This window comes from Cricetulus griseus, chromosome 5 (assembly GCF_003668045.3).
Source record: "Cricetulus griseus strain 17A/GY chromosome 5, alternate assembly CriGri-PICRH-1.0, whole genome shotgun sequence".
NCBI lineage: Eukaryota > Metazoa > Chordata > Mammalia > Rodentia > Cricetidae > Cricetulus > Cricetulus griseus.
The window spans coordinates 73338520-73350979 of NC_048598.1; the positions used below are offsets into that span (position 1 = coordinate 73338520).

The 12460-nt window shown below is 37.7% G+C and overlaps 1 protein-coding gene across 3 annotated transcripts in view; it reads left to right on the forward strand.

The window, feature by feature from the left end:
* Nucleotides 1–12460, forward strand: part of Cntnap5 (contactin associated protein family member 5) — an 897862-nt gene that overhangs the window by 838067 nt on the left and 47335 nt on the right. For all 3 annotated transcript variants that reach the window (XM_035445443.1, XM_035445444.1, XM_035445445.1), the window contains exons 20-21: nt 59–189; nt 6541–6625. In XM_035445443.1, the coding sequence (XP_035301334.1) occupies nt 59–189; nt 6541–6625 (216 nt within the window). The remainder of the gene's footprint in view (nt 1–58; nt 190–6540; nt 6626–12460) is intronic.

Here is a 12460-nt window from a genome sequence, read left to right on the forward strand (position 1 = left end):
TTTCTATGTTGTGTTTGCTTTTCTTGATTTTAATCCCTATCCCCTCTTTGCTTTCAAGGAAGTTTACAAGTTCGCTATCGGCTAAGCAAGGAAGAAAGTCATGTGTTCACCATCAGCACAGAGAACTTGGCCAACAGAAGGGTGCATCAGGTGAAGATTAGCAGAGAGGGGCCAGAGCTTTCCATTCAGGTATTTTGCTTCTCTTTTTTCCACTCAGCCTACATGCCAAGGCTTCTCCATAAAACATGTCTCAGCTAACCAAAGCCACATACTGAAGTATGGAGTTGTCCTAATCTCTTATCCAGCACTGAGCTATGTTCCTTCTCAATGGCATTGTCATCACCTGGAAAGTAGTTAGAAATGGAAATCCTTGAGTCTCCTATCAGAGTCATTCCATCAGAAACTACTGGAGAGGAAGAGGAAACACAGTCTTTCATAGTGCTCAAGTTTAATCAGTTCTTAAATGCATTGAGATACAAAGAGATGCATGCAAACAAGAAAGTACAGAGGACTACAGCAAGGGATGTTTCAGAAGAGGTCATAGTGCACAGGTGGGTATAGAGAAAGGGACAGGTTGTATGGCAGTCTTAAGGACGTCACAATTTGCCTCTACACATCACTAGTTACTTCCTAGTGCAAACTGGGTCTTGACATCACGGAAGAGCTGACTTGGGTAGAAAAGACAGATAAGGTTCTCAAAGTGTTTATGTGAGCACAGGCATGGCTATCTCAGTAAATACAGTGTGGTAGCATCCTCTTAAAGATCAGTGACTCTGTTTAAAGAACCAAGAGCAAAGCACGGCAGATCTCAATAAAGTCCAGCCAAAGTCTAGACATCCCCTCCATCTAAAGAGAGATTTTAGTCAACTTAGCAATCACCATTTTGTTGAGTTGAGTTTAATACATCCATCTGTGTCCTTGACATTTGTCACTTCACATGCCATCTTTCCTTGCCAGCAACCGGTGCAATGGCATCTGCCATCTCAGAAGATGACTGCTCTATTCTTCTGTGAACAATGTATTCTTCAGAAGAGACATCACACATTCTCATTTGCCCATCTCCTCTTCCACAATCTCCTCCTACCTGGACTTGGGGGTTGTGTGCTCTGTCACTCCCATGACTGGACTCAATATCTCAGAGTTCTAAGGCCTGCCCTACTACCATGAGTCAGATTTCATGGCCCTGTCACAAGCACAGCTCCAACATCCTCCTGTCTTCTAGCCTTTTACCAGCTTTCCAACTCCACCAAATAGCTCCCAGAAGCGCAATCCACATAATTATTGAATGTGTCAAAAACAAGCAAACAAATCAACCAAGATCTTTCTGTTTCTAGAAAAGAAACCCAGTTCTCACCAGTTTTACAGAGGTAGATGTTAGTTTCAAATTCTTTTGAAAATTTGATATATACCTATTTCCAAAGTGTATCTTCTTAGTTAGTTACTGTATTCATTGCTCTGACAAAATAACTAAGAAACAGTTGGAATGGTTCTGGCTTGCAGTTTGAGAGCACAGTCTGCTATGCTGACAAGAGAATGAGGCAGATGGTCACATTGATTTCTCAGGCAGGAAGCAGAGAGAAGTGAATAAATGTGTTAAGCCCGCTTTCTACTTTTTACTTATTCCAGAGCCTCAGTTCTTGTAATGGAACCACACACATTTGAGGTAGGCTTTTCCTCCTCAGTTAATCCAACCTAGAACCCACACAGATATGCCTAGAAGCTTGTTTCCTTGCTAATTCTTAATTCCATATAGTTGACAATAAAAATTAACTATTGTCCTTTCCTTCCCCATTGTCCTACCATGTTACACAATGTTGCACTGCTCAAGATATGAAGGAGGTTACATTTGTGAAGTGTGAAATATATCTGTGGAGGCATGAACAAGTATCTACTTACTCCATATAGATAAACAGCAAACCAATATAAGGAATCAGCTAAGTCCAAATTAGTGAACCAGTGTGTTTTATTGAGATTATTAACAGGCAAACACTTGAGGGTTTACAGAAGACTAAGGGACTTAAAGACAGCTACACCACTGCAATCCAACCCAGCATAGGTGGCAACTCATTAAAGCTGGAAACCTGGCATCCACTGTCCAACTTGAAGGTAGATTAATAGGTAGGAATGTGCTTGTAACAAGGAACACAGTATGGCCTAGACATAGTGTTTCTGGTCAGTTTCAGGGACTTTCTAGGTCTTTGAATTATTTACACTCCAAGTTTAATGAGCTTCCCTGTAGGATGTAGTATTTCACTTCTCCAAGAGTAAGTACCCACAGTTTCTTACCGAGCCAAAGTTACTTGATGTGGCCTGTTAAGACATAAAGCCAGACTTGGGTTGAAGGGGACACATCAAGATTGAGGCTGTGGTAACTTTATTGAGAAAAATCAGAGTTTTTTTTTTTTTCTGTTATCAGAAGCAGAATACAGTGGCAATTTCCAGAATGAATACAGTTGTAGTTGCCAGGATACAAAGACATTTCCAATCTATAGAGGTTATACAAGATTAATGTCGAATACCAATTTTCCTGCTAAGCTTTCATGCTTTTTTAAATTGTAGGAAAATACAGAGAAACATAAAGTGGCCTGAAGGTGTCTTTGGAACTTGACCTATATTTTTTTTTATCAGTACCAGTCTTCTCTGAGGTATCTTCTACCCCATTAGTTGATCACTGCTGTCTCTGTTGTGAGTCTTCTGTTATCTCTCCTGCTCATTGGTGCACATACGACTCTGTTAAAGCCCTGAAGTTTTGTATCATTAGTTGTGTGCTCACTAAGCTTTCATATCTTATTCAATATTATAACTTTGAATGCTATACATTTCCCAATATGTTAATGTTTATCTTTATCAAGACCTCTCCTGATGTCCTGCAACCTTGCTCCTTTGATTTGCCTATACAGTGCTCATTATCCTTGACTCATTTTATTGTTTTCTCTTAAGAACTCCTGACATCTAATATGGAATATAAAGTATTTACTTACTTTATGTTCTTTAACTCTTCTCTAGAATGTAAATTTGATAAAAAACAGGAACTTGGTTTACATTTATTATTGCAGAGCTAGCTCCTTACCAAGCAGTCCATAGCAGGAGGTCCTCAGTGAAGGTTTGTGAACTAAGTGGATGGATTCCACATGGCTTCAGGAGCTTTGTGATTAAGACTGATGTGACTTTGTGGAGAAGGGGAAGATGCTCTATTTTCATGTCTGTTGCTGTGCTACATATCCTGACAAAAAAACAAGTTAGGTCAGAAGGGATTTAATTTTTCACTCATAATTCCAGGTTACAGTGCACCATAAGAGTGAAGTCAGCATGGAAGTTAAAACTCATCCTATTGCCATTCAAGAGCATAGGGAAATGGATGTATCTATGATCACTTGCTTGCTTGTTTCCAGCCTGATTTCTTTCCTCTAATGCAGGTTAGGACTCCCTGACTCCAGAATGGTGTTGCTCACAGTGGGTTTTCTCACATCAATTAACTTAAGATAATTCCTTACAAACATGCCCACAGGTCAATCCAATGTAGGCAATCTCTCATTAAGATTCTTTTCTGCGTTATTCTAGGCTATGTCAATTTCTTTCTTAAAACAAGACAAGTGGGATTACTTTAGCTTTTAAAGTTGGAAGTATGCAGATTAGAGCCTCATTGTTTGAACAGTCTGTGGTTCTGCACGGGAAGAAATGTTCCGAAGTGACTTACATAAGGAAAAATTTAGCCAGAAGATTCTATGTCCCCTGAAACATGTCATAAATCATGCTGTATAGGGTGTCATGGAGAACATTTCAGTGATCCCAGGGTGTAGTGTTGGGAACCAATTTAATGAGGCCTGTGGGAAGAGGTAAAAATGACTGTTAGTTGTTCCAATTACATGGGAATTCAAGAATAATTCTTGGATATGTAAAACAAATGATTGCCATACCATCAGAAATTAAGCTCCTACCTATTGCAGTGTTTTCTGAAATTGGTAATGGTCACCAATTTCATTTCAAAACATACACTTTGAGTATGTTTGGGTGTAGTGGGGAAACAGCTGATGAAATGGTTAATGGTAGGAATTGTAATGATAACTTTCTGTTTGTGTAGTATGTGTGAGTACCATGTAGCTGCCAGAGGACAACATCAAGTCTCATTCCTGATGAGGCACAGTTCCTCCTTAGTTTTTTAATTAAAAGATTTTATTGGTCTAGAAATCACTAAGGATGCTGGGTTGGCTCTCCAGTGATCTCAAGCGACCACCCTGAATCTTCTTCCCAAGTTCTGGGATTACAAACACATGCCACCACATGTGACACTTTACATGAGTACTTTAGACCAAACTCAGGTCCTTGGACTAATGTAGCAAATGCTTCATTAATTAGCTATTCCTACAAGTCTTGTTTGATTATATTTTTAATGAAGCCCTGATAGAAAACTGGGCAAGTTCAGTAGAAATTTTAAATATAATATTTTAGTACTTTTATATTTTCTGTACTCTTCAGAAATTAAAAAGGGAAGTAGAGCACAGAGAGCAGTAAGATGTATGTGTTTTCCTTCTCAATGTATTTTTCACCAATCAATTAATAGTCAATAACAAGTAGCCAATTTCTATTTGCAAAGTGCTGAAGAAAGCAGAGAAGACTAGAGCAGAGACTTTCTATTATTATCCTTAAGTCAGTTTATTGGTCTAGCATGATAGCATGTTTGCCTTTTGGACTATCCTTACCCACTTCTAATCCAATCTACATTTCTTTTTTTTTATTTGTTAAAAGCCATTTAGTGTAAACAAATAAATACAACCAACAACAGCAAAAGGAGGTCCCTGGTGTAGCCTTAGCTGCTGGTCAGCCAATAAGGGACATTTTAGGAATGCTGTCCCCCTGTCAGAGAAAGGACTGTTGTTTATCAATGTACTCACAAAACTCCTGGCTTTCCCCATAATCTTAATTTGGTTGTTCAAATTGCCTTTTCAAGGACAGGTAGACAAACATGGCTACTTGAAGACACAGACTAGGATCTCAAGTCCAGTAATAGCATTGCCATGGACAACTTTTAGTATAGTAGTGTGTGGCTTGGACTACTTATTCATCTTTATGACTTCTCTGAAATTACATTGTTCTATGTCATAGCATTGTAAGGTTGTAAGGAGAAAAATATTTGGAAGTATACATTTGGGTCGTGTTTCATATATTCTTTACTAAATAATAAATATTATGGTCTAATTCACAGAGCAGTGATACAATATTAAATCATGCACTGTGGGTCATAGTTTGTACTAAAGTCCTAGGATAAATGACAAGGTCAGGAGGTTTCTGAAGACAGTCACTCTTAATGGATGTATATAGAAAGAGAGTTATTTAAGGAAGAACTGGATGGAAATATTAAATATTAGTCCCGATTCATTTGATTTTCCCCAAGCAAAGCAAACTCACTGACCTCATTGAATTACTATGTTCTTCATTACTAGAGTATGTACTAGAAAATGATAAGGGAAGTATCATTTGGATATTCAGAGTGGAGCTTAGAGGTCAGGATCCAGTTGATCCAGGTTCAGTTGATAAAGCTTGTGCCTTGTCAGCATGAGGATCTGAGGTCAGATCCCATTATCCTTATAATGATCTAGGAGAGATGACAAGCACACACTTGCAATCTCTATGATGTTGTGAGAGAAGATAGAGACAAGTTGACCACTAGGAGCCTGCTAGCCAGGTAGCCTAGCCAAGTTCTAGGCCATAGAGAGACTCTGACTCAGACAAAAACTGAAAGGCACCTGAGGAATGGCACCTGGGGTTGTCCTCTGACTTTTAGGTACATATACTTTGATGTATATTGTATATGCATTGCCCCAGATAATAGAGATTCAAACAATCTATTGAAACTGACTAGATTGAGATGAATGGAGATAGATTGGGGGTACAGCATAGGAAGGACAGCTAGATGGGGAGGTAGATGGAATCAGTGGCATGTGAAGTTAGAGGTTATTACTAAAAGTGGCCCCTAGAAATCAAGGCCTGGAGAATCCAGCAATGACTTCTTTTGAGTGTGCCATGATCACCCAGCTCTGTCTGCAACAACAATATTTGCAGCTTTTATCAAGTATTTATCAAACTGAATTTTGTGACTAGCAAGCACTACCTGAGAACAGGTCAGGGTTATGGAAGAAAAGAAGATGGTGTGGCTATCAGAAAAAAAGGGAAGAAAAAGTGAAAATTGGCAACACTGCTGGGTCTCCTTTAATGTGCCATAGCAGATACCAGATGGGCTTCTGTGTTTACTTGTTTTCAGTGAAGAATTTAGTGAGGAACTCTCAGTGGGGAGATAAATACTTGACAATAGCTCTGTAGGATATCCAAAGGAGTCTAAGTGTGAAAGACCTTATTTTACAAGAAAGAAAGAAATGGTAGTTTACGTGCATTGTGGGAAAACTGATGGGGCATTTCTAATCTCTCTTGAGAGAAAACCCCTGAGAAGAACCTACCCTGTGTGAGCCTATAAAGTGTTTACAAAGTTATTCCTTTATGCCTTTTGAAAACCTGGGCTGATGGCATTGTTTTGTTTTCCTACAGGTGGACCAGCAACTCTTCAGCTATAACTTGTCCCCAGAAGTTGAGTTCAGGACAGCAAGGTCACTCATCCTAGGCAAAGTAACAGGTCTGTTTCTCTGTCCGTTTTTCAATGGATGCTGTTAAAATTAATGAGTTAGTAGTCTCTGTTGGTGTGGTCAGTGATTGACAGTTGCAGACACTGCACCTATCTGCAATCTTGATACAGGTTTTGAAACAGGATATACTAAGACACACATGTGGTCATTCATATCTGCTTTATTGTTTGGTGATTGCATTGCTAATGGCTGGTTATTTGTGGTAATTATTTTGTTGCTTAATTGTTAGTAATCTGGGGGAGAAAGGCAATCAAGTAATAAAGTAAAATGATAACATTTTAATTTAGATTTTAATTTACCACTTATTTTTGAAAGTTGAGTCCTTACTTTAATTTCCTTAGTTTTAAATTAAAGGAAGAAAGTAGGAAGCATACCTGCTGCATGAGGATTGAAACCTCACATTAGAAGAGTGGGATGTCCTCTTGTTCTCACACATGGTTTGTGAATTTTGACTTTCTGGTTGTCAAAATTTATTGCCTGTAGAGCACTGAACTTTTCATACTTTCTTGAAAAATTGGATATTTTAAACAGTATCTGATCTTTAACAATGACTTTTATAGCTTAAATATATGTCATTTATGACTGATAGCCAACAGGTCTTTGCTATGGTCACTAATTGGTCATCCTTTCATTTTAATTTTTTTTCTGTTTTCAGTCTCATTTATGATCTTGTGTAGAACCCAAAGTTAATTTTAAAGTATTGCACATGTGCACATGCATAATGTGTGATGTGTGCCTAGTCACATGTGCAACTGTGGGCAAGTGTGTGGCACGGATGCTTTTGGAGGTCAACAACCTCAGGCTGTTCTACCTGTTTGAGAGAGAATCTTTTGTTCTGTGCTTTGTGCAGAAGTGTAGAGGATTTTGGCTTGTGAGCTTCCAGGGATTTTGTCATCTATCATTCTGAAAGAGCTTTGGAATTCATAAGACCTAAACCACTGAGTCCTGCTTTCCTTGGGTTCTAGGAATTTAACCTCAAACCTTCAAGAAGCTAGCTCCAGTTTGCTTTGTTTGTTTTGGCTATGTATATAATCTAGAGATCTGTGTTTTATAATTAATAAATGCAAGTCTTTTCCAGATTTTGAAATTACTTGTACATTTGGACTTCTGCTGTCCTCTTATTTCCTACTGATTCAACAATTTTTTGTGACTCTCTCATGTTCTCTGTAGTCTGTTGGTCACAGCACAGTTTAGAAAACATTTACAATTATGGGTATCTTACTCAGGAATGGACAACACAAGAAAGCACTTTCCTATGGAATTTTTGCAGCCTTCAGCTGTGAATCTCGATAGAATCTTTTGGAATGACTTCTGAGAAATTCTGAAGGATTTTGTGGGGAGTGTGGGGTGCTCTCATTTATTTAATAATCCCCAACAAGTGTATAGAAGCTGTTCTAACTCATGCAGAATGTAGATTTGCAAGGCAAAGGAAACATACTCTGAAAAATGGCTGCAGAAAATTTGTTTTGCTAACAGTGGAACAGCTTAGATAGGACCAGAAAGGATCTGTGATTTCTCCAGGCTTCCAGATTCATTAAGAATATGACATTTTTAGAACATTATGTGAATTCACAATGAGTCTAGAAAGTCTCCGATTCCATTTCCCAAGTGATAAACAGATGAATCATTAAGTGTGAATGACTTCTGAATGGGCTTATTTGTTATCATACACCCCTCATGCCTAATAATAATACAGTAATAGTAAAAATGCTGTTCCTGAAGCTGTTTGCTCTGGTGCACTAATGTGGCCCTGATGAGTTTTACCTTTACCTAAGATACCTTCTGTATCTTAGACATTTCTGCTTTGTTAAAAAAAAGTCATTCTCTCCTTTCTGAGCCAAATCTTTTTGATATATTCTTTTCTGTCTTAAAGTCTGTGAATTATAAACTTTTATCTGAAGCAAGGTATTTATCTCACCTTGAGTCTTGGAAGATCAATTTTCTAGAGAGCTGAAGGATGTTATATTTCAGATGGCGGGTAAAGGGGAGGGAGAGAGAGTACATGTGAGCTCTGGCTATAGCGGCAGAAGCACTGGTTCATGACTGCTCCCAATGCACACTTTTCCTAGCTCTTCACCCATGATGTCATGATGGGGATTTGAAACTGCCTGAATGAAGAGAGATCACACTGTGGAAATCATAAATATGCATGCCAATCACAGCTATCCTTCCTGTTGGCTGATTTGAAATGCAAAATTTACCAATGATCACACACAGACCCTGTTGTCTCCTTGCTTGAGAGGTTGCCTTTGAAATCTCTGGTCAGCTGCTTTTAATTTTGAAAGCTCTACTTCCTACACAACAGCACACACAGCTGCTTTGATTGCACATCCTTAAGCATAAGAAACTTGGTGTATTTGAGTATGGGTTGATGTTGTGCAATTGTACATGTCTGGTTGTATAGACTTCTTTTTAAGTTTTCCTATTTGATACTTTATACTTCCTGAGTCTATTTATTAGTTCCTATATAGCTTTGCATCTAGTCATATGCAGTATTAATCTTTATTCATTAGTTCTCAGATTCTCAAATTATCAACTATTGAATATTTTACATTCTATGTATTCAAGTCTTTGAGAGCTCAATTTAATCAATTTTGGCCTTTCTAATATCACCCTCATATATTTTTTAAATGCTGAATGCTGTCAAAGTAGTATGAATTCAAAGTACATAAAACACTTTGTTTTTTGATCATAGTTTTGTGGGTGTGTGTGAGTGATTGAGAGTTGGGGCTGGTGAATGTTGGTGCATGCTGTGGAACACTTGGTTCAGGAAACCAAACTCAGTTCAGGCTTATCAGGCTTTCATGACAAACACTTTAAGCACTTTAGCCAGAGAATCAATTTGGGGACAGATTTTATTAAATTTTAAACTTTTCATTTCCTCAGATGTGCTTAATTCTAATTAGCATAATATGTGAATCATTTTTATTGATATTTTTCTTTTAATTTTTAAATGGAAATTCTATTATTTGGTGAATGAAACTGTTAATTAAGAAAACCTGTGGTCCTTGCTTGTTTCTTTATGATTTCCATCTGTTTGTAAAGCATGTTGATAGTAATTGTCAAACACTGTGTGTCTGCTGGTCCCACTGTCTGACCTTCTGGGGATCCAATTATGTTGCTATCTGTTTTCTATGTCTTTCCTCTGCAAGTTTCTTTATTTTGTGTATGTTGTGTCTGAGTGTGCCTGAGTGTGTTCATGTGTTCACATTCATGTGCTGTCATACACATTCACAAATGTGTACTTGTATATTTCATTGGAACTTTTATGGAGAACCTGGAGTATGGAAATTGGAGCATTTCTCTCCTGGTAAGATTTGCATTTGTTCTACAGGTGCCATGTAGAGATACTGATTAGGATAAATACAATCTCTATTTTTTTGTCTCTGGGTAGAACGGGACTATATATTTGAATTCTGAAGCTAATGATATTAAAGCTCTTGGTAGAGCTTCTCAGAATAAATTGTCAATATTATTAACATGCTATTTAATATTTATTTTATTTATACTTTCATGATTTTCATATTCACCCTCATTGGTCTCTCCCACCCTTCTTGCTTAACTCCTTCTTCTTCCTAAGGCTCCTATGACTCCATTTCTTTTTCCCTATAGTATGATTTGTTTGTATTCATCTGGTTTTTCTTGTCCTCTCTTTTCAAAGTATTTTGAGTCATTGATTCCTCATTTCAACTAACATAGTAGAAACCTGAGGGGGAACGTTCATTAAAGCTTTCATGTCATCAATCTCAGACTCCTGTGTGTGTGTGTGGGGGGGGGGCTTGTGTGTGTGTGTGTGTGTGTGTGTGTGTGTACACCAGGCTTGCTTCAAACTCACAGAGATCCTCCTGCCTCTGCCTTCAGAGTGCTGGGATTAAAAGCATGTACGATCACTCCCATTTTTCAATAGAAGAACTTTTCACGAAGCCAGATGGCCTTCATCCACACCCAAAATGCTCTTAGGATGATGATTTGGGGTTTCCATTAATCTCAAATGTGTGGCCTGTGGATGGTCTCTAGCTGAAAATGAAGTGAGCCATATGAGTATCTTGCTCATGAATAAGCAGACACAACTATCCTGAGAGAAAACAGAAGAGGGTGGAACAGGTGGTTCAGTGACTAAGATCTCTATCTGCCAACTTAATGACCTGGGTTTCATCTGCAAACCCCACATGATAGAAGAGAACTAACTCCTAAAAAGTTCCCTGTGATTTCTACACATGTGCCTTCTCCTCCCAAATAAATAAACACAATTTTAAAATTAAAAACAAAAATAAAGAGAGCAAAAGAAATGAGGCAAAGCTTCAGAGCAGTACAGAAATGAAGAAAACAAGAAGGATTTGGGCATAAGTGAATAAGTGTGTAGCATAAGTGTGTAGCATGGCAAAGAGAAAGCAATGGTAGAGCAGAAATGGATGTTCAGACCTGATAACAAATGCTACCCACTCCACGATTTTAGAAAAGATTACGCTGAGGGACATTTTCTACTGTAAAACAAAGATCTACAAGCATTTTTCATAGTAGATTATAAGGAGAAAATATGTATACAGTTTGTCTCAGTTTTCTTCAATAGCATTCCATTTCAAAGCCAAACGAAATTTGTTCATTTTCTTTCTGTGAAAGGATGGAGAAATTCACTGTCCTAAAGCCTGATGATTTAGTACATACTATGTCCCAGCCCTAGTACTTTAGGCACCAGGATGAAGAGAATAAAGCATTTTCTGTGGACTTCTGAGATAGAGACACTAGCCCATGAAAAGAACCAATGCCACTGTCTACATTAAAACTAAAGTGGGGCTGGCAAGACCCAAGTGAACAAATGTCCCTGCCACCAACCCTGACAATCTAAGTTTGACTTCCAGGCCCCCAGTGGTGGGAGGAGAGTACTAATTTGCCCACATTGTCCTGTAATCTACATATATGTGCTGTAACATGCAAGTATGCACATAGAAAAACAATCATAAAACCAAGGTGTGTTGACTCTCCATGAAGGATTGTTTGCCATGGCAAGTCATAAGATGTTCTAAGTTTGTATACAAGGGAACAAAACCCACTCTGTTAGCTTCTAGTTTTGGTATTATGTGTAATCACTTGGCTGCTGCTCATACTGCTTGTTCTTTTACAAGTCTTCTGCAATAAATATGAATTAATTTCATAATAAAATGTTTGCTTAAGGGGATAGAGAGATGGCTCAGTGGTTTAGAGCATCAATGCTCTTCCAGAAGACCTGCGTTTAATTCCCAGCATCCACATGGCAGCTTACAATTGTCTGTAATTCCAGTTCCAGGGGACCTGACACCCATGGCAAAACACCAATGCACATAAAATAAGAATAAGTAAATTTTAAAAAAATGTTAAGATTTGAGATTATTCTGCATATAAAACTTGTATTCTGCTTTTGTTTTAATATAGCATAAGAATTTGATCCCATCAATAAATCTCATTGTAAACATAAAAGTTAAGGCTTCATTGATTCATAAGTTGCATTTATTAAATATCCCTTTGTTTCTAGATGTTTCACTAGCCAGTAGCATTTTTGATTTTAAAATGTTCCTATGTGAATGTATATTCTTAAGTTTTCTGAAATTTTAAGTGATACCCTACTTATATTTGTTTATGGGGAACAGTCAGACCTTTTATTGTGTATTTATAATATGTAATAATTAGGTCAGTTTTATTATCATTAAAATATATTCTAAGTTTGTTTTTTAATTGCTCACTGTCATTGTGCTTAAATCTCCAAATGTTTTACTTGGCTACAACAAATATTATATTAATGACATTAAGAGATAATTACATTAGCAATTGATGAGGTGACTCAGGAAACA